Below are 26,945 nucleotides of genomic sequence, written 5' to 3' on the forward strand. Positions count from 1 at the left end.
CTTCTTAAATTACAGGTATCTGGGACCTCCTTCCCTGAAGACTCTGATTCACACATTTGGGCTGGAGTCTGGAAAATGCCCCAAGTGGTTCTTATGCCTGTGCAAGCCTGGGAAACCCTGTTCTGGTGGAGAGTGGTCAGGTCTGCAGTCCAGATCTCCAAGTTTCAAGTTTATATAGAGGAATCTATCATGCAGCCCCTGACAAATCACCTGGTATGTGAGAGGATTAACTATCTTCCTTCCTCGAAGGATAAGAGACCCAAAAATGCTTCAGAAAACTGTATGTACACACAAGGAAACATTTTAACAGAATATGGGAAATAACGCTGGGAAAAGGAATGCAAGAATAGCTTCAATATCAGGTGGAAGCAGTTGAAGTTGATCTAGCAGATGGGGAATAGATGTCATAAAGGAGAAGATTCTTCTTTAGGAAGATTAAGTGGACAGTATTAAGCATGGTGGACAGGAGGTGAGAGAGGCTGCAGGTGGGATGCCAGTTGGTAGTAGGAAACAAGAATACATAACTTAGTTTCTATGGTAGAGACTAGCTCCGAACCTGTTTCCTCTCTGTCCTTGGAACACAGTTAGATGACACTTCCCAGCTTCCCTTGCACAGAGGAACAGCCACAGGATTGAGCTCTGGACTATGGAAAGTGGGTGGAAGTGATTCGACCATGCAAACCTACCATGCTGTCCTCCAACTTCAATCTTCCCTGTGCTGGCTGGCTGTAGAGAGCCCAGCAGAGGAGTTGGCAGTCCCGCAGGGTGGCAGAACAACAGGGTGGAGGGAGTCCAAGTGGGGAAGACCACTCACCAAACACTGCATTGAGCTACTGTGTGAAAAAGTTGGTAGGTTGTTGTTTCAGCAGTTGGCCTATACCGACCAAGGCAGTGACTGACATCTGAACAGTGAAGACTGTTGTTTGCAAAAGGGGTTCATGTTTCTTATCTTATTTGACTTCATAATAATAATCCAGCCACACAGATCAGATCCCTGTTATATTCACAAAGTACCTAAATGAGGAAAGGCCACATAACTTTCCCCACACATTTCCCCTCTCCCAGAGCCTGTGGGGAAGCCTTGCCCAGAACCTTCAATTCCACAAGTAAAACCTGAGGCATTTGTGACAAAAGGCCACGGACATATGGCTCCTTTGGTTTCACGGGCAAATTCTAAAGACAGTGCTGTCTGTAGATTTTATGCTATGACTATAAAATGCCACAGAGAGCAAATGTGCAGATGAATAAAAGGCAGGTGAGACGGCCCCTCATCTTCACCCTCGGTGTCGATGGGGCCCATGCACACTGGCAGCATTAGGAAGCAGAAGTGGACATTGACAGGAGAGGAGCCTTGGGCTGGATCAAGAAACCTCTATCTGTTGCCATGACAATCTCCCAAATTGGATGTTTAAGAGAGTAACTGGGACAAGGTGTTTACTTAGTCTCTAGTCTAGGTAATGGGTTCCCAGTTGGACTCCATTCACTGCACATCCTCTCCTCCTTCCCCTTTTGTTTTATTTCTCCAGTTGGACACTTGTTTCTTTTCCCCCTTACCATAGAATAATGTTAAACAAAAGTGGAAAATAAACCATCACCCCAAGGTCCATAGAGGTTGATATAGGATATGGGGTAACTGGCACCAAACTTCTTTTTTTTATTATTATTATTATACTTTAAGTTTTAAGGTACATGTGCACAATGCGCAGGTTTGTTACATATGTATCCATGTGCCATGTTGGTGTGCTGCACCCATTAACTCGTCATTTAGCATTAGGTATATCTCCTAATGCTGTCCCTCTCCGCTCCCCCCAGCCCACAACAGTCCCCGGAGTGTGATGTTCCCCTTCCTGTGTCCATGTGTTCTCATTGTTCAATTCCCACCTATGAGTGAGAACATGCGGTGGTTGGTTTTTTGTCCCTGCGATAGTTTACTGAGAATGATGGTTTCCAGTTTCATCCATGTCCCTACAAAGGACATGAACTCATCATTTTTTATGGCTGCATAGTATTCCATGGCGTATATGTGCCACATTTTCTTAATCCAGTCTATCGTTGTTGGACATTTGGGTTGGTTCCAAGTCTTTGCTATTGTGAATAGTGCCGCAATAAACATACATGTGCATGTGTCTTTATGGCAGCATGATTTATAGTCCTTTGGATATATACCCAGTAATGGGATGGCTGGGTCAAATGGTATTTCTAGTTCTAGATCCCTGAGGAATCACCACACTGACTTCCACAATGGTTGAACTAGTTTACAGTCCCACCAAAAGTATAAAAGTGTTCCTATTTCTCCACAACCTCTCCAGCACCTGTTGTTTCCTGACTTTTTAATGATGGCCATTCTAACTGGTGTGAGATGGTATCTCATTGTGGTTTTGATTTGCATTTCTCTGATGGCCAGTGATGATGAGCATTTTTTCATGTGTTTTTTGGCTGCATAAATGTCTTCTTTTGAGAAGTGTCTGTCCATGTCCTTCACCCACTTTTTGATGGGGCTGTTTGTTTTTTTCTTGTAAATTTGTTTGAGTTCATTGTAGATTCTGAATATTAGCCCTTTGTCAGATGAGTAGGTTGCAAAAATTTTCTCCCATTTTGTAGGTTGCCTGTTCACTCTGATGGTAGTTTCTTTTGCTGTGCAGAAGCTCTTTAGTTTAATTAGATCCCATTTGTCAATTTTGGCTTTTGTTGCCATTGCTTTTGGTGTTTTAGACATGAAGTCCTTCCCCATGCCTATGTCCTGAATGGTATTGCCTAGGTTTTCTTCTAGGGTTTTTATTGTTTTAGGTCTAACATTTAAGTCTTTAATCCATCTTGAATTAATTTTTGTATAAGGTGTAAGGAAGGGATCCAGTTTCAGCTTTCTACATATGGCTAGCCAGTTTTCCCAGCACCATTTATTAAATAGGGAATCCTTATCCCATTGCTTGTTTTTGTCAGGTTTGTCAAAGATCAGATAGTTGTAGATATGTGGCATTATTTCTGAGGGCTCTGTTCTTTTCCATTGATCTATGTCTGTTTTGGTACCAGTACCATGCTGTTTTCATTACTGTAGCCTTGTAGTACAGTTTGAAGTCAGGTAGCCTGATGCCTCCAGCTTTGTTCTTTTGGCTTGGGATTGACTTGGCGATGTGGGCTCTTTTTTGGTTCCATATGAACTTTAAAGTAGTTTTTTCCAATTCTGTGAATAAAGTCTTTGGTAGCTTGATGGGGATGGCATTGAATCTATAAATTACCTAGGGGAGTATGGCCATTTTCACGATATTGATTCTTCCTACCCATGAGCATGGAATGTTCTTCCATTTGTTTGTATCCTCTTTTATTTCATTGAGCAGTGGTTTGTAGTTCTCCTTGAAGAGGTCCTCCACGTCCCTTGTAAGTTGGATTCCTAGGTATTTTATTCTCTTTGAAGCAATTGTGAATGGGAGTTCACTCATGATTTGGCTCTCTGTTTGTCTGTTAATGGTGTGTAGGAATGCTTGTGATTTTTGCACATTGATTTTGTATTTTTTGTATTTGTGTTGTTTATAAGCTACCTAGTTCATGGCATTTTGTCATAGCAGCTCAAACAGATTAGGACAGAGCCCTAACTTTTATATATATATATATATATATATATATATATATATATATATATACACATATGTATATATTTAGATGGAGTCTTGCCCTGTTGCCCAGCCTGGACTGCAATGGCGCAGTCTTGGCCCACTGCAGCCTCCGCCTCCCTGATTCAAGTGATTCTCCTGCCTCAGCCTCCTGAGTAGCTGGGATTACAGGCATGTGCCACCACGCCCAGCTAATTTTTTGTATCTTTAGTAGAGATGGGGTTTCACCATATTGGCCAGGCTGGTCTCGAACTCTTGACCTTATGATCTGCCCAACCCGGGCTCCCAAAGTGCTGGGATTACAGATGTGAGCCACCGTGCCTGGCCCCTAACTTATATTCTTATCTGCCTTCCTAATATCCATTCACACCCTCTTCAGCACAGCCAAGCAGAGCTCTGAGTTTTCTGGGACACATCCGGGCTTGTCTTGCATCTGAGCCATTGTTCACATGATTTCCTTTGCCTAGGACATTGCATTTATTTCCTACCTCTTATTGCTTGATCACCTTGGCTAACTCCTCGAGTGCCTCATTCCTCCCTCTAAAATGACATTTCTTTTTTTCTTTTTCTTTCTTTTTTTTTTTTTTTGAGACAGTCTCACTCTGTCACCAGGCTGGAGTGCAGTGGTGCAAACTCGGCTCTCTGTAACCTCCACCTCCTGGGTTCAAGCGATTCCCCTACCTTAGTCTCCTAAGTAGCTGGGGCTATAGGTGCGTGCCACCACACCCGGCTAATTTTTTTGTATTTTAGTAGAGATGGTGTTTCACCAAGTTGGCCAGGATGGTCTCGATCTCCTAACGTGATCCCCCCACCTCGGCCTCCCAAAGTGCTGAGATTACAGTCATGAGCCACCACGCCCAGCCCCAAAAGACATTTCTTAAAGCAAGTCCTTATTTCGGTACTTCTTCTCCATGCTCCCTCCTCTGGGGAACCTCCTCCGTCAACTGTAGCTCTAGCAGAAGTTCAGATAAACATCCCTAGCCCTGACCCCCTGTGATCCTCAGCTCTGATTCTCCAGCATTCTAAGGAACATCTGCACGGGACTGGCCTGCCAGCACTTCACATTACACCATTCCAAATTCAAATGATTTTAATGAACAACAACTCCCTTCCTCACAGGATACATAGGCTTTCAGAGTTAAAAGGAAACTTAAAGCTCAATTAGTTTGTCTGTACTCTTCAATTTACAATATCTTAGACAGTAATGGTCAAACCCATCAAAGATATCACCATTCTAGATGTAGACACTAACCTTTCCAGGGGTGAATGTACCAGGAAACTGCTGAGTCTTCGGTGTTGGTGCCCCTAATATACAGTATTTGCACACGCTTCTTCCAAGGCATGCACTTAATTTTGTATTCACTTCTCTATTCCACAACACACTCTGTCTTTCGGCCCTTGTTTGGACTCACCTGGCCTCATGATGGGACCACTGGAATAGTCTCCTCACTGACTTCTGCCTCAGGGCTCTCCTTATTCCAACATGGGCACAGTGAATGCAGCCATAATAGCAATGGCAAAAACAGCAGCAGCTCACATTTTATCTCACTACTCTTTCTTAAACCCACATAGTGTATATCCCAAAGTGTTAGATTGGGAAGTTATCTCATCAGAGAAGGTCAGACTGGATGACTTCTGGAAGCTTTTCCAAATAATAAATTCTATGGTTTTATGAATGTTGATCACATTTTATAGAAAAAAATAAAACTTACCCTTAAAGCAAGACACGCAACCAGTGTGTGGCAGACCTGGAATCCAGGTCTTCTTTCTTTCTTTTTTTTTTTCTGTTTTTTTTTTTCTTTTTCTTTTTTTCCCCCATTTTCATTTGCACAAATTTATGGGGTACATGAGCAATTTTGTTACATGCATAGATTGTGCAGTGATCAAGTCAGGAATTTTAGGGTATCCATCATACTTTGAGTTCATTCATCTTCCCACTAAAACACGAAGTCCAGCTATGAATCTTTCTAAACATAACCCAAGTCAATCTCCTATTTTGTGTAGACACTTCCAGTTACTTCCCACCATTTACAAGGGAGCAGATACCACTTACCTCCCATTCAAGGCCCCCTCCTGCCACTGTTGTTGGCTTTTTTGCTGTCCTATTTCCAATTGCTCCTTCCATATACCACTTGCTTCAGACAACCCCGTGTACCCATAAGCCCTGAGCATCCCCATCTCCACACCTCTGCTGGACCTGATATGGTTGCTCACTTTTGGCCACCTCTGAATCCTGATCATTCTTCAAGACACAACTCAGGTCCTACCCTACCCAAAACTGTGCCTGAAGACACCATTTGGGCCACACTGGTCCCATCATATACATGACTCATTTCATTCCTGTCACTCATGTGCCACTGATGCTTGTTTGCATTGCACTCCTCAGTGGCACTCTCACAAGCTACTGGAGCCCTTCTTCTTCTCTGATCTCCCCCAGCCCCCTTCAGCTTTCACAGAGCCTGGCACAGAGTAGGTGGTCTGTAAGCATTTTCATATATTGATTGATTGATTATCTTTTATCCCCTAACTCCCTACATTCTTTATCTTACTATCTCCTTCATGCATTGCCATTTAAAATTATGTGTCACTCCTACATAATAAAAAATATACAAAGGTAGAAAAGAAAAATTACAAAAGAAAGGTCAAAAGCATTCCTTTCCTCTCTTTTCTGGTTTATTTGAGGTCAATCTGGAGTGATTCATGTGAACCAGCATATTGCCTCGGCCTCCTCCATCCTGTGAAATGCTTGTTTCAAGTAGCAACTGGACCATATTTTGTCCTTTTGATGCTCCACTGAGTAGTTCAGCCCTATTTACCCATGGTTTGCACCAGTGGTTCTCAGTCTTTGATGAGCCTCAGAATCACCAGTGGGTAGGTTTTTAAGCATACAGATGCCTGGGCCTCACCCCACCCTCCTAAATCTGAATCTCTATAGACAAGACCTGGGCAGGTACAAGTGAAGAAGGCAAGTGCAGTGACTCTTTCATGCCCCAAAGGCTGAGAACCACCAGCCTACCCATGGTTTACCTCCAGTGCTGCTGGCAAGAGTCTTTGACTCTTCCCACGCCAACAGAGCTAGAAAGAACTTCTAGAAGTTAACAGCTCCATTTCTTTTTACAGGGAAGAATTCATTTCAGTTCAGGCAGTAGGCTATTTATCTTATTTGTCCTTAAAGAATTTCACATCTCAGAACTGAGATACTTCTTGAAAGAAAAGACACGTTTCCAAAGCAGGCTGTCATTTAGGGAACTGGAAGAGAAATGTCCCTGACTGTGAGAGCTGACCCCTCAGAACACAAGCAGTGTTAGATTTAAGACACCCTGGGTAGAGAGAGTCATTTACAGACCTACATCTTAGGAAACTCATGCTTAACCACTTTGCATCTTTACTATCTCTAGTTCCTCCAGTCTTGACAACAGATACAACTCAGGATGTGTTCTGGGTAATAGTTTTTTAATAGATACCAGAGAGTGAGAGCCTACGACATTTTCCCCATAATCCTGATATATAATATGTGTGCATGTGTGAGTATTTTTGATGAGAGCACCTATGGCTATGCATAGCTGGAAGGTTGTTGAGGAGGGTGCAGGAAAATCTGCAAAGAGAACCAGGGATCCTCTTGAAAATAAAGAGGATCCTGTACCCTGACCTGGCTACCAGGAGCCTTGGGGAAGCAGTTATGTAGGAGCTTTCTTGGATGAGGGAGCAACTGACAGGAGGAATCAACTTCCCTTGAGTTTGAAGAACCCAATGGGTCAGGGATCTGCAGTTACCCCGCAGTCAGGTCAAACACATTACTCCAGACATGGGCTCTAGTGGGCTCCAGCTTGTGGAGCAGCAGTCCAGTCGGAGGCAGTCAGATCCAGTGGTGGTTGCACCGTACTTCAGCTGCCATTGGTCTGCAGCAATGAGACACACTGCTTGTGTTCTCAGGGGTCAGCTCCAACAATCGGGAACATTTCTCTTCCAGTTCCCTGAATGACAACCTGCTTTGGAAACTTACATTTTCTTTCAAGAAGTATCTTGGTTCTGAGATGTGAGATTCAGCTGGTAGGACTGAGCCTCTGACTTCTTGTACACATCAAGGGAGGGAGGCCCAAGGGCTTTACTTTTACTTATTGTGCTACATGGAGCCTACAGAGAAAGTCTTAAAAATGGGCCAGATCCATACTTAGCTTGAAATTCTCACACCAACTCTGTGAAAGATGTGTTGCTGCTATTAGCACTGCACTGGTTTTAAAAAAAATAATAATCTGTGGTCCAGAGAGGTCAAGCAGCCCATCCTGGCCAACACACTGGTGAACCACAGCCTGACACCAAAGTTTCACTCGTCCACCACATCTCTTGCCACCACTAACATGGGCCCAGCAGCTGACAACTCAAAGGGAACCAAGAATGAGAAGTTTTTGACCTAACTGACTGTCTAAATTGACCGATGATTTGTCTTGCATGGAGGGGGCCAATAAATGCCCAAAGAGACGACACAAGTCATCAGGGATGCAGGAGCTGACACCACTGGCAGTGGACGTCAGCCTCTGCTGACCCAGTCCTCACTCCCACCACCCTGCCATGGCACTTCAAATATGCATCATACAACCCTTGACGCTAGCTCTCCAGGGATGTGTTACCAGGAGAAGAAGCACTCACTGCCATAGCAGGGCAGGCAAATTTGTGTATTGCATTATTGACTACACATCAAAACCTGAAGATAGTGGGAAAGAAAAACACAGTAGCTTAACATGATGAAGGGAACTTTAAAAACCTAGTGAGCTCATGCTTAGGCAAGCTGCCCAAGGTGACCAGGCAGTCACAGTAGTGCAGGGACATAGAGGCGACACCACGAGATCTGATCCTATCTGTTCTGGAAGTCAGATGACCACACCACGAGTCACCACAACTTGCAATGCACCCTGCACCACTCAGAAACTTTTGGGCCACTCAATAAATGAAAGACTAGTCGTTTCCATCAGACAATTAGCAGAACTCTGTTTTACTTCCCCCATGCTGAACTGATGATTCTTTGACTAGACCAAACCTATACACGATTGTTCTGGAGTCCTGTGGATAGGGCTTAATAGTTCGTCAGCATCTGTTAACTGGGCACCGATTGGATGCAAGCTTTCCATCAACAACACTTCTGACAATGATGCCCTGAGGCTGTTAGAAGTTCTGGACATTTAATTGGCATTAGCAAGGCCACCTATGTCAGCGGTGGCAGAAGCTGCCTGCTATTGGCCCTGCCTCTGATTATGACTCAGTGGCTCTCCACCAGGGCTGCACACTGGAGTCACCTGAGAGTGGATATGAAAATATTGTTTCAGGGTCCCACCCACAGACACACTGATGTAATCGGCTTGGGGAGCAAACTGCCATCAGAAGTTTTAAAATCTCTCTCAATGGTTTGAATAGGTAGTGAAGGCTGAGAACCACTGGTTTCTGTTGAAACCTCAGTTCCTGGCTCAAGAGACATTTGTGGCGAGTTTGTCTGTATCATTAGTCACTTCTGGGGTCCAGGGGTGAGACTGGGAGTGGAGGAAGCAATGCAAATGGGTGGAATGCCTTGATCTAACCTACACAGCACATCCTGTGTTTGTCTTTTCACATTGCTTTCTGTTTTGCTTTCACTTCCTTGCTCTATTTCTTTCAATAAACCACACTCACTGCCATTATCTCTAGCTTGTTGTCCTCCTCTTATGATCAAAGTCCAAGCTACATATGATCTCATTTACTCTCAAAATATCCCTGCAAGTGAGGAAGGAGCCAGGCCTTTGTTCCCCAAGGCAAATCAGGGACGTGCAGGTCCAGAAAGGTTCAGTCTGCCATGGGACTCATAACATCCAAGTCAATGTGTTTACAGGAATTTTCAATTTACAAAGTGTTTTCACCTATATTCTCCCATGGAATCCTCACAGCAAATCTACAATGACAGTATTTTCATAACCAGAGTGACCACATGTCCTGATTTGCTCCCAAACTATCCTGGGTTATACCTGTGGTTCCAGCCTAATTATTGATATCATCCCCTTTCACTCTCAAAAGTGTCTAGGTTTGGACAATAAATTATATGGTCTCCTTATTTATAACCATGCTCTTGTTTTAAGAGGGGGCCAGTGAGGATCCTGAAAGTTAAATAATTTGTTCAGGATCATTTAGCTAATTAGAGGCAGAGGCAAGACTTGAACTCAGGTACTGTGTCTCCAAATCCCTGCCCCATCCACAGGTATTATGGGACATTAGAATCAGACTTGACGTGATCTAACATTTCTTATTGTAGAAACTAAAAATGTGGGGAAATAATCTCTTAAAAGTCACTGTTAGAATGTTCCCCGAAAGGGAAAGACTTGGAGTGCATAGCAGAAATGGGTTAGTCTCCTTGGAAGCATTCTATGAACACATTAGAATGGATTAATACCATAAATAAATGTCATCATGATGGCACTTGAAAGCCTAACTTGGCAAAATAAGGTACCAGGCCTGACATATAGGTGTTTGGAAAAGAGCAACAAATTCAAAGTCTAAACTGCTGGATTTGAGGACTGGATCTGAATGCTATCTGCTATCTACCTTTGGGCATTTTACCTACTTTCTGTGAGCACATGTATTGTTCAACAAAACAGGAGGAATCATCATTCTTAGTTCCCTGGGCTGTTACAAGAAGAGCAAACTGCAGCTCATCAAGTGCTCTGACAGCGAGTCTCATAAGGTCCTTGTGAATCCAGTTTATTTGTTTTCTTTATCTTTCACATGAGTGAGTCAAGCCTTATAAAGTTGCTGAGGATCAAATGAGATAAGGTATTTGAACATACTTATGTCCTAATATGCTGCAATCTTTCCGTCTTCTTATCATTTTCATTATCAGCAGTAGTAGTAACAGATAATGACTATCAATTGACATGGGAGACAATTAAAATTACATGTCCTTGTGAAACTCACTGGATGACTGTGATTTAGAGTGGTACACCCAGTGGAAACAAGAGGTTGGGAGGTCCATCCAAGGGGGTGTTGAAAATGACCAAGTCATGACTATAACTGGGTGGGACCCATCCTTCTTGGAAGTCTTCATAGAAACCAACTCTCCCTGCTCTGCAGAAAAAGCTTCAGTTACCTGACACCATCAACAAGAAGGCCTTTCTTTTTATGGGGAAGCATGTACCTCAGAGAAACTCCAAACTTTGGAAAAGCGTGATTCTGTCAACAAAGACATCGCTTCCCTCAAATGACACAGTTCAAGTAAGGCCTGGCCAGCATCTTTATTTCACAATATTTCTAGCCTTTACTTGTCCCATTTACTTGTAAATGAGAACTGCTAACCTGAAGCTCAAAAAGATGGGGTTGAGGGAGGGGTCAAAATAACTTTCATACCTGATGTTTTGATGTTTTGATCTCCCCATCAATCTGGGTATTGAGCTAGCCATGAAGGCCTGCCTGGCTCTCATTGATTTCCTTTAGGGAAAAAACAAATGACAACACAGTCATTTTAGAATTCTTTGGGGAATGCTGCAAATTGTGCAGTAAGGTTTTTATATAAATGGAGAGACTCTCCAACACTGCCAACAAGAAAATTCCAAAGATGCAGGTAGAATCAGTCTCCGCACCTAGGAGTGGGGCAAAGGGCTCCTTTGGTTCTAAAGAACCAATTTGTGTTTCAAATATCTTTCAGGAACTTGACACCTTGAAACTACCTACTCTCAGGGAATCTGAGTAAGTCCTAGAATTGCTTTCTTCAAGGAGAGCGGCAAGACTCATCGCTTTGTTAAAGCTCTCCCTATTCACCCGTAGGCCCCAGGCCTGGCTGCTGGGGTTCAGAACACCCCCTTGCTGCCCTAAGGTCCAACACTACCCAGCATCAAATGAGAAATGACCTCCTTTATTACCTGGGTCTGCCAAAGGACCTGGAAATCCTACCTGGGGTGGGGGTGGGGGGAGTGCCAGAAACCAAAGGAGCGCACAGGTGCCACAGTGGGAAGAGAACAGGCTGAAGAAAGCAAGTGTCACCAAATATCAGGTGTAAGTTTGGAAAATAAACACAAAGAATGTAAAACCCAGCAGAAGAAATTTAACAAACCTTTGTGGTAGGCTGGGACAACGGAGACAGATCAAGTACCAAGTGTAAAGTAAGTCACATTTTAAGAGTCAAAGTACCAAAGATCACGGATTGTTATCAAGGTTTATGTAGATCTCATACTTTTTGCAAACATCTATTTAATTAGCTTGTAGAGAAGGATCTTTTGGGCAAAATAACATTTTCCCAATTCCAGGGAATATTTATGCCTTTTAAATTCTGCCAGGAGGCCCCTGACAGGCACCAGTGACTCTTCCCTTCTCAGCGATCTGCTTATTTCTAGGGAAACTTTGCACTGGGAGAGTTTTCCCCCTTTGTGAAAGGTCTGGGCGCCCAGGCAGTCCCCGACTTCCCCTCCCCCAAGTCCTGGCGACTGTTTCTGCTCAGCCCTGGAGGCTATTCTCCCGCAGCCTCAGGTTTCCCTAGTTCTGCAGCGTCGGCACCAAGGGCTGATCAAATGTTTCTTTCTCCTTACACCGGTGGACCGGGAAACGCCGCCGCAGCCTCGCCTCCATCCTTCCTCCTACAGGTTGCAAATAAAGTACAGCAGCTCTGACATTAGGCAGTTTCTATCCAGGGAGCAAGGTGACTTCATTTAATTTGCACTGTGCTCCTTCATCCCTGTCTGTATCAGGTTGAACGGGAGGCTCTCCCTACTACCAAACGCCTAACATTTCCTTGATACTGCCTTGAAAAATCATGATTATGACAAAAATAATAACGTCGGAGAATGGAGTGCTTGTTCTCTGCTTTGCAAGTCACCAAGCAAGAAAACACTTTTGTCTCCTTGGCTTTTATTGTAGGATCTCTGAGCGAAAGAGAGAAAGAGAATTTTAAGAACTGTCATTTTCGCTTTGCCAAAGATCATTGTGTCAATAACGTTTCTCTCCCATCCCTCCCCCTCCTCCTGTTTTAGAGGAAAGGTTCAGGGGTCCAGCCAGGTTTCTGCCGCATCCGGACACCTGGAGACGTCTTTCAGGACCAGCCCGAATCGCGCCCGGGCAGGGCTCTGGCCTCGGACTCGCAGCGGTGACAGCAGAGGCGGGGGCGGGGGTTGACAAACTGCGGATCAACTCTCCGAGAAGACGGCCACCTGCCGGAACCTGCCTTCCTCCATTCCGCCCAGGAGCCTCGCAGCGGAGCGCTGGGCCCGCGGAAAGGCCACGGGGGAGCGCAGGGCTCCGCGCCACCCTCCTGAGAGGGTCCGGAGTCCAGCGCACCCCAAGCCCTGGTGCGTGAGTCCGGCGGGAGGCGCGGCAGGTGCGGCGGCAGCCTGGAGCCCGACCTACCTTCACGAAGAGCTCGATCTCGGGGTCCCTGTCGTCCCCGTTAGCTGTCGCCGAGTCTGTCATGCCGTTGGTGCCCGGGGCTACCGTCCCGGGCCGGGGAGGCGCCACCTCTGCAGCGCCCGGGCCAGCACTCTGCGCTCTTGCCGCTGCCCAGCGGGGGCTCCTCTTCAGGGCGGTGTTTAATTTTTCACAAAACCATCTATTCTACCGCCCGAGCAGCGGGGTCTGAGAAATCAGTGTCCCAGGTGCTCACATGAAAAGGAGCGAAGCCGGGAGAAGGCGGGGGCCACGGGGAAAGCCGGGTGAAGGGGATGACAACAGGTCCTGGGAGCAACAAGTGCCGGGCTGCCCGGAGGTGTCACAGGATCCGCGACTGTCAGCGATCCCGCCGCCGCCAACGCGCCCAAAATAGCCGGCGGCTGCAGGGCGGGGTCAGCCGGGCGGGGACGCGGCGGGGACACCCCGGGAGCTCGGGCCTGGGCCGGGCCACGGCCCCCCGCCCCAAGACCCCGCAGGGCAGGAGGCGGAGACAGAGCTGGCCCCGGCAAAGCCACCAAGGCCAAGAGGATGTCCTGAGGGCGGATAATAAGGGGGAGGGAGAAAGAGTCGAGGAGAAGGGGAAGGGGAAGAGGAAGGGGAAAAGGGAAGGGGAAGAGAGAGAGGAGATGGCTCTCAAGTCTTCTGTTTCTTTAATAAAGCGTCAGCTCCTCCGAGTTACTCCACTACCAGCGTTACCCACTTGGAAAGCCCTTCCTGTCTTAGCGATGCTCAGAACCCCCACCAAAAGGGGCATTTGCCATCCTTGGGCTGAGCAAAAGGAGAGTAGGGTGCTGGGGAGGGGCAGGGCAAGGGTGGCGCCTGGGGCAGAGGGGTGAGTCAACCCGGTCAGGTGCGGCTTAGGGAAAGATCCATGCCCTTCAGCCTTCTGGGTTTGTTTTTCTTCTCCCTTCTTTCATTCTCTTTCTATTTCTTCTTTATTTTCTGATCTTGCTTCATTCTTGTTCTCTTCTGGTTGTTTTGGTGAAGTAGGATGCAAACACAGAAAAGATGCACATATCTTAGGTGTATGCCTCAATGAATTTTCACAATCCAACTCACCCATGTAAGCAGCGCCAGATGAAGAATAAAATGTTAGCGACAGCCCTAGAAGCTCCTGCTCTCTACTCTCTACATCTTTTCTCCCTTCTTCCCTGTCCCAGGGTAACCATTATTCTGGCTTGTAACAGCATAGGATCTTTGCCTGGAATGTTGGTGTCTGGCTTCTTTCGTTCATTACTATGTTTGTGAGATTCATCCATTGTGCTATGTGTAGTTGTGTATCATCCATTTTCACAGACACACTTTTTTATTCATTCTTCCGTCGATGGACATTTGTGCAGTTGACTATCATGACTACTCTGTCGCGAATATTCTCTCTGTCAAACATCTTTTGGTTGGATTCACAGACACTTTTCTCTTGGATATATACTTAGGAGTGGACTTGCTGAGTTGTAGTGTATAAGAATGCTCTCCTTGTGTAAACACTGCCATAGGTTTTCTAAAGTGGTTATACCAACAGACATTCCCACCCTTCATTTCTTTAAAAAATAATTATTGAATCTTTTGCACCAGAGTCTGGTGGAATTCTCTTTGTCTTCTTTGCCTTCTCTTTAATTAATCCTGTTTGTGCTCTGTCTTTCCTTACTAAAAACATGTATTTGTTTCATAGCTTTATTAAAAAATTCATCGCCTAATAAAAAATACATAATACTTATGTGCTAGGCAAAAATGTTGAGCACTTTACATGTCTGAACTTGTATAATATTTACAAATGTATAATGATCCCAATTTTACAAGTGGGGAAACTGAGACATGAGGTATTTAAGTAACTTATCCCTAGTCATTCAGCTAGGAAATGGTGAGGTCAGGATTTAAACCCAGACAGACTTGAGCCTGTCCTCTCAACTGCTCTACAAACTGCTTTTCTTAGTGCACACTATGGAAGTCACTTTGAGGAAACAAAGGCATAGTTTTAACGGTCTTAACAGAGATCAAAATCCCTTTCAGAATAATAGTTATATGAAAGGAAAACTAAGGCTGCCACATGAATTGGGAAGATGAAGGAGCTATACAAGGTGTCACGTAAAGATAGTATTCACCGTGGTTGGGGTGAGGAGAGGAATAGGCTTCATGGAGCAAAAGGCACTTTAGCTGAAACTTCCTGAAAGGTCAGGCATCTGATAGGCAAAGAAAAGGGAAAGATGTCCTCACTACCCTTTATGGCAGGCTGTTTCCCCACAGACTTTTGGTGCAAATTCCTCCTTCCTGAAGAAAGCAGTCACCAAGCCCAATGTGCAACCCTCTTGGTACATTATAACTTAATCAAGGTGATGTTTAATTGCTTTCCTCCTGCCTGGCTTCAGGCTTTCACCACCAAAGCCTTTAGAGAAACAGTCACCTTCACAGTTGTACATTCTGAGCCAATGACTACATACTTTAGGGAAGGACCAAGGTTGCAGAGGGAAAATGGTGCCTTCGCTTCATGATGCACAGACTCAAAACATCCCTGCATTGAAGTGTAGGCAATATTCTTAATGGCAATGTGACAGTAGCAAATAAAATTATATGCATAAAATGTCTTTGAGGGTTTTGGTTTTTTGTTTTTTTGTTTTAATGAAAAATGTGTCACACGTATTTCCGATCATTTCCTTGGCTATGATCTAAACAATGTGTGGTATGACTTCTCTTTCCTTAATCCCAAACCTATCAGAGTTAACTTTCATTTTATCTTCTCCAAATATCTACTGCTATTGTAAAATTGGACAGATCCCTTTCAATAACATTATACAGGAATTATCTCCCATTTGGACATCCCTGCAGATAACTTATAGTTTTGATATTATAAAGCTTAATGCTGGAAAAAAAATTCTTTTTGGTCATAAACTATTTCTGTGCATATTTTCCATTTTCAATTTCATATTATGCCTTAGCTCAAGATAAAAGGACTTTATTTTGTACCCTTTAATGTTAAAGAATAATTGGTTAGAGACAATTCTAGCTTTGTCTGGAGAAAAACACTATATGTCTAATTCCAGCCCATAGTTTCACAAATGTGGTGCAAGTTTTGAATAAATTTTTACCAGGAAAGTACTTTAAAAACATATTTAGTGCTCACTTGGCAGCACATATTCTAAAATGGAAACCACACAAAGAAGATTGGCATGGCCCCATTGAAAGGGTGACACACAAATCTGTGTAACATTCATATTTTTGTATGACTGTTGAAAGTGAAAACTATAACATATCTGATAGCATTTTTAATATATTTAGATTCAATAATATGACCACTGCAGCATAAAGGGTAAAGGGCAAGGAATTTATACAGTTGTAAGGTTTCTATACTTTACTTGATATAGTAAACTCTAAGTAGCCTGAGAAAACCTAGGTATGTGTATTGTAATCCCTAAAGAAAGAGCTATATGAGTTATAAAACAAAAATATAGCAAAAACGCCAACAGATAAGCTAAAACGGAATGACAAGAAATATTCAAATGATCTAAAAGGCAGAAAAGAGGAAGAGAATAGAAAACTGATAATAAAATGGTACACCTAAATATAACCATATTAATATTTAAGCTAAATATAAATGGTCGAAACACATAAATTAAAAGCTGAAGACTGTTGGATTGGATAACAAAGCAACAAGAAGACCCAACTATATGCTGTTACAGAATTCACTTCAAACACAATGTTATTGATAAATTAAAAGTAAAAGGATGGGAAAGCCCCTGCCATGCAAACAGTAATCAAAAGAAAGCTAGCCTCTAAATTAATATAATTATTAATAATATATAAACATATATTAATGTAAGTCTATTAGACAAAATAGACTTCAGAAAAAGGAAATTATCAGGAATAGAGACATTACATAATAATAATAATAAAAGAGCCAGCTCACCAAGAAAATGTAACAACCTTAAATGCGTATATACTTAATAACAGAGCTTCAATATTGATGAAACAATAGCTGGTAGAACTGAAAGGAGAAAGAGAAATACAGAATTATAGTTAGAGACTTCAATTCTCCTCTCTTAGTAATTTATAGCACAAGTAGACAAAAAAGCCATAAGAATATAGAATATAGAAGACCTAAACAACACTATCAATAACCTTGACCTTGTAAACATTTATGGAATATCCCACCCAAACAACAACATAATATACACTATTTTCAGGTATATATGGAACATTCACCAAAACAGATCACATTCTGGGTCACAGAACAAACTTCATTACATTTAAGATAATGAAATTATACAAAGTATGTTCTCTGACCATAATGGAATCAATTAGATTAATATCCAGAAAGATATCCAAAACACTTCCAGTTATTTGGAAATTAAGCAACACACTTTAAGAAATTCATTGATCAACAAGGAAGTCTCAAGGATTATTAAAAAATATTTTGAATTGAATTCAAATGAACATACAACATATCAAAATTTGTGGGATGCAGCTAAAGCAGTACTTAGTAGAAAATTTATACATAAAACACTTATTTTAGAAAATAATAAAGTTCTTAAATCTATAATCTAAGCTTCCACCTTATGAAACTAGAAAAAAGAATAGCCAGCTAAAACCAAAGCAAGCAAAAATAATAAAATAATAAATATAAAAACAGAAATTAATGAAATTGAAGAAAAATAAAAAAATAGAGAAAATCAATAATACTAGAGGCTAGTTTTTATAAAAGATCAATAAAGTTGATAAATTTCTCACTAGATTTACCAAAAAACTAGAGAGAGAAGATACATTATCAATGTTAGATATGAAAGATGGGATATCAACTATGAACTTCACAGATACAAAAGGATAAGGGAGTACTACAAGCAACTCTCTGAACATAAATTAGACCATTTAGATAAAATGGATAAAAGACACAGACCAATAAAATTCACTCAATGAGAAGTAGATAACCTGAATAGTCCTATATTTATTAAACATATTAAATTCATAGTTGAAAGCCCTCCAAGAAAAGAAAACTACAGCCCCAGATACCTTCATTAATGAATTTTACTAAACATTTTAGAAAGAATAACACCAATTCCATACAATCTCTTCCAGTAATGAGAAGAGGAGGAAGCAAAGGACTTGTATCCAGGATTTGTAAAGAATTTTTACAACTCAAAAAAAAAAAAAAAAAAAACCCCAGCTAAAAAAATAGGCAAAATATCTGAGCAGACACTTTACCCTAGAAGACTTAACAATGGCAAACACATGAAAATATGCTCAACATTCTTCAGTAGGGCAAGGCAAATTAAGAGATACCACAATATACCTATTAGAATGGTTAAAATGTGCATTCATGATAACCCCATGTGTGAGCAAGAATGCAGAGCAACTGGAACTCTCATACATTGATGGTAGGAATGCAAAATTGTGCAGTCATTCTGGACAGCAGTTTGGCATTTTCATATAAAGTCATACGTACACTTACTATATGGACCATCTTCTGGGTATTATCCAAGAGAAATGAAAACTTATGTTTGCATAAAACCTTGGTACATAAATTGTTTTTACAAAAGTATTATTCATAATTGCCCCAAACTGGAAGCATCCCCAAATGTTCCTCAATGGGTAAATGAACAAAAAAAAGTGATAACATTTATGCAACGGTATATCACTTAGCGATAAAAATGAATGAACTATTAATTGGTGCACAACACAGGTAAATCTCAAATGCCCCATACTAAGTGAAAAAGAAAAGCAGTCTCAAAAGGTTACTTACTGTATGGTTTCATTTACATGTCATTCTGGAAAATAAAAATATTACAGGGATGGAGAGAAGATCAGTGGCTGCCAGGGACTGGGATAGAGGAGGGTTTGATTACAAAGGGGCAGCTTTCAGCTGATAGAACTACTTTGCATCCTGTTTGTGTCATTGGTTACACACATTTCTGTATGTGTTAAAATATACAGAACTACACATTTTCTGTATGCAAATTTAAAAAATGATCAAAATGCTTAAATAATTTCCAAAAAGGTAAAGCCATCAGGTTCTATTGCCATACCCACTTCCCACACAGTCTTTGCTTCAAATCTGTAACATCAGACCTCATCTTACCATTAATTTCAGAAATGTAAAAGAGATTTCTATTTTATGAGATGCAGTGCTTCTAATTAAGCTATTAAGCTGATCAATAAAATAAAACAAACTTTCATTGAAATAACAAACAAAACAAAATAAACATATTTAGACCATGTGTTTGTGTGTGTGTTATGAAATGACATGTACTGTAAAATAATGATGATGCTTATGGGGAGATTTTTCAGAAAATGCTTGCCCTACCCACTACTGGAGTGCAATCACATTATTAGTCACAAGTTCCAGCTTTTGTTTACCTAGGAGTATTCAGTTGAGCCCACTCACTATACCCAGAGTAGCAGCTATTTCCACGGGAATTAAACAACTTATATTCTCTGCAGGAGATCTCCCAGACAATCTCAAGGACTTGAGGTTTAAGCAGGAAGATTTTGATGACAGCTTCAGAAAGACATTATATCTTTGTGGGAGGACCAAGTGGGTGTAGACGAAGGGAGGTGAGTCCTAGAGGGATCACACCTTCATGAGGTCACAGATTGGGCTATGAGGGGGATTGAGGTGAGTTGCTAGTTCTATTTCTTTATAACCTAAGGTGTCCTTGGGTATGGCTAACATGATCAATGATCTTGGCTCTCACTGCAGTCTGTCTATTGGTACTTAGCAAAGGCAGAGGCCTGGGAGTGAGCTGGACTGAAGTCAAGAGTCCTTGTCAACAACCATCACTCATCCCACTGATTCACTCATTACTCATTCCTTCAACCAGTGTTTTGGGGGTGTCTACTATGTGCCAGACACTGCTCATACTCATTTTAGAACCCCCTGAGAACATACAGTGTGCATAACACCTTCTGATGATGAGCAGTCTTAGTTCCTGTATTATTCCTTCTGGGATTAAGTTACGGCTTTTCAACTGGAGCGGAAGCTTCTTAAGGACAGGAATCCAATTTTGTGTTTCTTTTGCAAGACCCACAGGATATAATGGTCTCTTGCTATATACTTACAAACAGGCTAATATGCCCTATATAGTGCACATGCTCAAAAAATAATTGTTGATGGAATCAATCAATGAATGAATTACCAGCACTTCCATTTGCAGTCTCCTTCATCTGGGATTTTGACCTTCCACCAGTGAAATGGACATTACAGTGTGGAGTTTTTATAAAGATTCTAATTTGAACTGAAACATATGAAAGAGTTACATCATAATAATAATAGTTAACGTTTGCTTAGAGCTCACCATGTGTTGGGAGCTCTGAAGTCCTTATTAGCTCACTTCATTTCTATAATAACCCTATGAGGTAGTGTTACTCATCCCATTTCACAAATAAAGAAGCAAAAACTTAAAAAGGGTAAGTAATGTATCCAAGGTCATGTGGATAGTTATGAACAACAGAGCTGGGACTCCCTCCATTGCTAAAGCCCATATTATTAACCACAGGATGTGGTTGGAGGAGGTTGGGATGCTACTAGATATTTAGAAATTGCTTACTGAATTGGTGGGATAAGTAAATGACTAGTCTTGGATAAGAAATGGCTAGGGTTAGGGATTCTGGAGTTCTCCTTTACTCTGCTTAAACTAAGACACATCCACGGATGAAATGAAAAAGGAAACATAGGGCCCAAGAGATGGCACACAAAAATTAAAAAATACCCAGCCCTAGGAAATGGAAGTTATGGGAGCCAAAGGGCAGGAGAAAAGTGATCTGAGGTCATCTTCTGTTGCATCACCATGCATTTTTGGCAGGATTTACTGCTCTGGTGATTGTCCTCACTTAATGGCCAAGCTTCTACTTTAGCTCTGGCAAGATCACCTTAAAAATACAACTATTACACAAATACTTTTTAAAAACCTTGGACAGAGTCTAAGATAAACACATGTAACAAAATTCCAAAAAAAAAAAATCCACCCACAACTGTCACCTAGTATTACTCTGACCTACACATCTGATTTGCTTTTGGTGAACAGCCCATCTTGCTAATTGACCAGTAATGGTCTTTAATAACTCAAAAAAGGGAATAGCATTAACGAGAGCAAGGGTTGGGGGAAAAGCAAGGTGAGGGTCATGGGGAATAGGAAGCCAGCAGTTACATTGGTGGGAGTAGAATGTGGAATATTTTGAGGGAATTGAGCAAACACCCATGATCACACAAATTAAAGTTCTGAAAATACAAATAAACAGTTGTTATAATCTTAGACAACTAGATTCCATTTGCCTTGAGTTACCCAGTTTCCTTGGGGATCTACCTTCCTCCATTCACAGTACCTCAGGTTGAAGTAAAGCCTTAAGGATGGTCAGGTGACTCATGTTGGCCAGTCAGAGCACTGCAATCTCTAGACACAGTGATTGGTTCAAAATGGGCACATGATCAACGGGGATCCAGTGAGATTCAATTCTAGGACTTTTTCTCAGAAATTTAGAAGACCATTTTTACTTCTGCTGGACTTATAAACAGACTAGGGTATGATCCTAGAGCTCTTTGAACTATCCTACCACCACTAAGACAGAACCTGTCTGAGAGTAAAGCCAACAGAGAGAAAACAAGAGCCAAGATATATAGAGAGGAAGCCCAAGTTCTGACTTGGATGTCTTAGTGCCTGAAACTTGATACCACTAGATTTTCCTATCCTAATGGTTAGTAAAATTCTTTTTTGGCTCAGACAATCTTGAATTGAGTTTTCTAATGTTTGCAACTGGATATTTATTTATACTTAAATCAGTTAGAATCTGTATAGAGGGCTGTAGGCAAGAGGTGGTCTATATGATAGAAAAAAAGACCTCATGACTATTAGAAGGTGGACATGAGGCATCAACACAGTGATGCACTTTAAGAGTGAGGCCAATCCTGAGGTGAATAAAAAGTATTAAAGTTCCAAATCCTCATAAAAACACAAGTCTCCTAAGCTAAGATACAAAAGTAAAAATATGTTCAGGAATTGACAGAATTCCAGAGAAAGGCTATATGTGTAGCTTTAAGGTGATCATACATGGTACAGAATAAAAGTTAAAAAATAATAAACAATGTCTCCATTAATTGATTTTTTTCAAAAGAGAATGTCTTATAGTATAATAAAAAGAGCACTAGACTGAGATCCAGAAATTCTGAATTCAAGACTTTCTAGCCCTCTAATCTGGTTTTCAATCTCTCGGAGCTTCAGTTCCTTTATCTGTAAGACAAAGATAAATATACTTTCCCTGAAATTTGTGTAGTTTGATTAATATTATTTATAAATATGTATAATGCACCCAACACAGTGACTGACCCATAAACAAAGAACAAAAGAGTTATTTTTCCCCAAATGTGTATAAGGGAGTCACTGAGCAAAGAATTTCAGAGGCAACATCTCACTTAATCCCTCACTGCAGACCTCAGTATGCGGGAGCTACTATTGTTACCTCATTTTGCAGATGAAGGAGCTGATATATACAAATTAGTGAGTGAGCTAGAAAGCGCTAGAGCTGGGGATTTGAATCCCAGGTTGTTAGAGTCCCAAGTATCTGCTTATAATGACCTCAATAAAAAAGCACTAGCTAGTATGATTTTATTACCAATGTGTTTAAGTGAATAGTAAACCAAAGAAATAAAAATGGTAAAGGCCCAGCCTGGAAATGAAGGCTGAAGATCAGCTGCTGAATCATTCAAAAAAAGAAATGCTCCCAGGTAAAGAATGGAATGCTGGATGGCCTTTAACATGGTTTGGCCCTGTGTCCCCACCCAAATCTCATGTCGAATTGTAATCACCACGTGTCAGGGGAGAGACCTGGTGGGAGGTGATTGGATCATGAGGACGGATTTCCCCTTTGCTGTTCTCATGATAGTGAGTTCCCATGAGATCCGATGGTTTAAAAGTCTGTGGCACTTCCCCCTTTGTTCTCTCTCACTCCTCCCACCAAGTAAGACATGCTTTGCTTTCCCTCTGCCTTCTGCCATGATTGTAAGTTTCCTGAGGCCTCCCAGACATGTGGAATGGTGAGTCAATTGAACTTCTTTTCTTTATAAATTACCCAGTCTCAGGTATCTCTTTATAGCAGTATGAGAACGGACTGATATAGCCTTCATCTTTATTTCACTGTTTCTTCCTGGCATGGCATGAGCTCTTTGAGCAACATAAGAAATTATTTCCTGAAAGACATAAAATACTATTGAGAAAATTACAAGTGCTTTTTTGGAGATGAACAGCATTGGTCTAGCCTGAATTATTATTATTTTTTTTAAGAAGAATCTATCCTAAAGGTGGGGGAAGCCAAGTCCCCCTGTAGAATTCTAGGAACATGTCTGTATTTAAGCTTTTTTCTCTTTCCATATACATCCTTGTATATGCATCGCTCTCCAATTTAGAATCTCAAAGAACTAGAATAAAACATTTTCTGGTCATAGTGAGGCAGACACAGAGAAAATTCATTTCTATAGCACTATAATAAGTACTTCTCTTTAATCTATATTCAGGGAGGTAGCTTTGATTCTGTTTTTGTCGTATACTTTACTCAACTGTGCAATCTTTTATGATCTGCAAGGAAGATTACTCCTACCCCCATAAAACTTGGTTGACAGAAAATCAGAGAGCATTATTTTAATTGCTTCAATTTCCTTCTTCCAAGGAGAAGGCAGAAAGTTCTTCAAATATCTCAATTTCATTAAATTCAACAAACACTTCCTGGGCAGCTGTTCTGTACCAGATGTTGTACTCAATGCTGGGGATAAATTTATGAGTAAGACCCGGCCTTGCTCACAAGGAGATCATAGTGCTCAAAATGCATGTGGGGTGCTCCCACCCCTCACCCTATTTCCAGCTAAGTAGACACAATTTGCTTTTAGGAAAATACAATTGAAATAAAGCTAACAGTATTGAGAAAAGATGCTCCTTGTCTAAGTTTGAATAACCAGAAGATGAGATAACCAGAAGATGAGATAGCACCAACTGCCTCACAAATGAGATGGCAATTGCCATAATTATCATTTTCACACGAATTTATCTACTGACCACCTATTTATATCTCAGGTGCTCTGAGAGACATTGAATATACCTTAGGGAATAAAACAGTTGTGAACATCCTGTGCCTGATGGGTCTTGCAATCCATTGTGGGAGACAGAACAAACACATAAGCAAACAAATAGATGTACAATATTAAATTATGATCAAAGCTAACAAAGAAATCTGGGTAGAGAATCACAGTGAAGGGGGTGAGGAAGCCTCCCAACCAGAGGTCCACTGGGAAGGCCTCTCTGAAGTGATGACATTTAAGCCCAGACCTGAAAGATGAAAAGGAGCTGTTCATCTGAAGACTGAAGGGAAGAGAGACGGGAACAGCATGTATGATGGCCCTTAGTTGGGACAAAGCATTTTATGCTGGAGGAGCTGAAGTTCAAGCTTGAATTCCCCCATTATATCCCTATGGGGTCTACATTGTGGGATCACATTCTCACCTTTTCCTATGTAATTATATTATTCAACCTTTGTAGTTTCAATACATCTTTGGAGAAAATCTGCCCAGAAGTTTTCATTCAGTGAAAGAGTTCCAGCATAACCAATAATGATGGCTCCACTGAATATATGTTGAGTTTGCAGAAACTCACTAGAAGAAACAATTTTTGTATTTCTCTGTAATTATTCATAATTTCTTCAATTAGATGCACTTTGCAAAAGTTTGCAATGCACTCCTGCGTATAAAAGATAAACGTTATTCTAAGACACCCTTGCAATATAAATTTTTTATCTCAAAATTCCTCACACTTGGTTTTGCTCATTGGCTGCAACTACAGAAGGCCAGGACTTGTGGAGGATGGGAGAAACCTCTCCCAAAGGCTGATATTTTAGCTAAGTGATTTTATGCTTCTTTAAAAAAATTGCATTGAAGTTCACTCCAGTACATTGAAATTAATTCTTTTTTACCTTGCTCTTTTGTCACCTCATAAACGGAATCATTGTTATTTTTTCTCTCTGATAAAATTAAGTCCCAGGATGAATAAAGCAGAATATAGACTCAGTCGTTTATCCCCCATTAACGCAGCGCAAAGTCACTGCATCAATGGACACAAGACTTAATGCCCTTCATGAAGCCTCCCAACATTAAGGTGGAAAGAGTCAAACTGCTGACCTAAGCTCTGCCTTACTCATAGTCACTGGCAGCTTAAGCTTTGAGCATTCTGTCAAATCCCCTCAGCCCATCTCTTTCTGCCTTAGCTTCATTGGACAGTTCCGTGTAAGCTTGACACAGACTGGCAACATCCCAGCTCAAGCACTGTGCTCTTTCAACTCCATATCTCAAAACTTCTTATAGCAAAAGGAACCTCCAGCTGACAGAGGCTGGAGCAGGCATGTAGGGCACGGACTCAAACTATGTCATTTGGGCATTAAAGAGAAGGGTGACTACTAAGGTTCAGAGAAATTGGGTTGTAATAGCTGCATGGCCTTGGGCAAGTCACTTCTCCAAATCATAGTTTCCTTATCTATAAATAGAGCTACTAATACTTAATTGGAATTATTGTCCTCAGCATTAAATGGCACCTGATTCAAAATAAGTGCCTGACACATTAAAAAGTTTTACCCATATTATCTTACTTCATATCCAAATAATTCAGTAAGATAACTAGGATAGGTGATATTGCCATCATCTTGGGGAAAAAGGACATCGGGAAGTTTAAGTGACATGTCTCAAGTTTCAAAGTATCAATGGCAAAACCAGGCCAGGAACTCAGGCTTCCTGCCTCTGTATAGCCACTATTTTATATTGTCTTTCTTAGAAGATAGCAGAAATTTCCAACCACTGAATAATATTAGAGGAAGAAAAAAGAAGCTAAGAGAGCAGAAACTATTTTTCTTTCAGTGAATAGCTTTTTGACTAAATAACAAGGTGAGTCATTTGTTTCAGGGTGTATTGTTTAAACAAATGTATTGTTTAATGACTACCTGGCTATTGTCTGATGCCTCAATGCCTTTTAAACACATAACTCTGCCTGAACTTCCCTATCACTGCCTCCATCTCTACTATTGTTTTGGTTTGTTTGCCTCTGGATATTCAATCTTGCAGAATAGTGTCTGAAAATCTAATAGAGACTCACATCAAACCTGCCCACAGTCTGCATCTCCTCTGGGCTCTCACTTTGGTCATTTGGGCTGAGTAATTAATGATTTGTACAATTGCTCAACTTACTCTAAAGGACAATAGTTTGACAGGGACACTGAGCAGACCCAGGGCTGTGTTGCAGCCAGAGTTGGTGTTTTCTTTTTTCTTTTCTTTTTTTTTTTTAGATGGATTCTTGCTCTGTCACCAGGCTGGAGTGCAGTGGTGCGATCTCGGCTCACTGCAACCTCTGCCTCTTGGGTTCAAGTGATTCTCCTGCCTCAGCCTCCTGAGTAGCTGGGACTACAGGTGCGTGCCACCACACCCAGCTAATTTTTTTGTATTTTTAGTAGAGATGGGGTTTCACCATGTTGGCCAGGATGGTCTCAATCTCTTCACCTTGTGCTCTGCCGGCCTTGGCCTCCCAAAGTGCTGGGATTACAGGCGTGAGCAAGCATGCCCAGCCCAGAGTTGGTTTTTAATGACTCCTCCCCACCCAAAGAGCCTCCCCTGCACCTTACTTGGGCTCAAATGCTCAAATCCCACCTTGCTAGGAGGCCTTCTCTTAATGATTTTTCAAACTCAGGATCGCTCCTATTGTTTCATTTGACAACTATTTATTATTTGGCAGTTTATTTATTTTACCCTTTTTCCTTAATCTCAAATTGTGTTTTATTATTAGTTTTCCTTTCATTCTTGTCTTGTCTCCCCACCTAGACTGCAATGTCTTTGAGAATAGGACCACACCTTACATTCTTTATATTTCTTCACAGTGTGTATACATAGTGCTGGAAATGTGCTCAGTACTTGTGGAATAATGAATAGCTATTGAGTGAATTCAG

At 41.5% G+C, this 26,945-nt stretch overlaps 1 protein-coding gene and 1 non-coding gene across 10 annotated transcripts in view; one reads left to right on the forward strand and one right to left on the reverse strand.

Moving 5' to 3' along the window:
* CLIC5 (chloride intracellular channel 5) overlaps positions 1–26,945 on the reverse strand; it is a 229,525-nt gene that overhangs the window by 107,938 nt on the left and 94,642 nt on the right. Inside the window, exon 1 of one of the 9 annotated variants that reach the window (XM_055264851.2) lies at positions 12,960–13,484. The exons of 7 other annotated variants lie outside the window; for them this stretch is intronic. In XM_055264851.2, coding sequence (XP_055120826.1) covers positions 12,960–13,022 — 63 coding nt within the window. In that variant the 5' untranslated portion in view covers positions 13,023–13,484. Of the gene's footprint in view, positions 1–12,959; positions 13,485–26,945 lie in introns of those variants that run through there. One more of the 9 variants, XM_055264853.2, reaches the window with a different exon arrangement.
* On the forward strand, positions 16,106–16,211 carry LOC129473925 (U6 spliceosomal RNA). The gene has a single exon (XR_008654435.2). It is a non-coding gene; the product is annotated as a U6 spliceosomal RNA (small nuclear RNA).

Source organism: Symphalangus syndactylus, chromosome 23 (genome assembly GCF_028878055.3).
Source record: "Symphalangus syndactylus isolate Jambi chromosome 23, NHGRI_mSymSyn1-v2.1_pri, whole genome shotgun sequence".
NCBI classification, from domain to species: Eukaryota; Metazoa; Chordata; class Mammalia; order Primates; family Hylobatidae; genus Symphalangus; species Symphalangus syndactylus.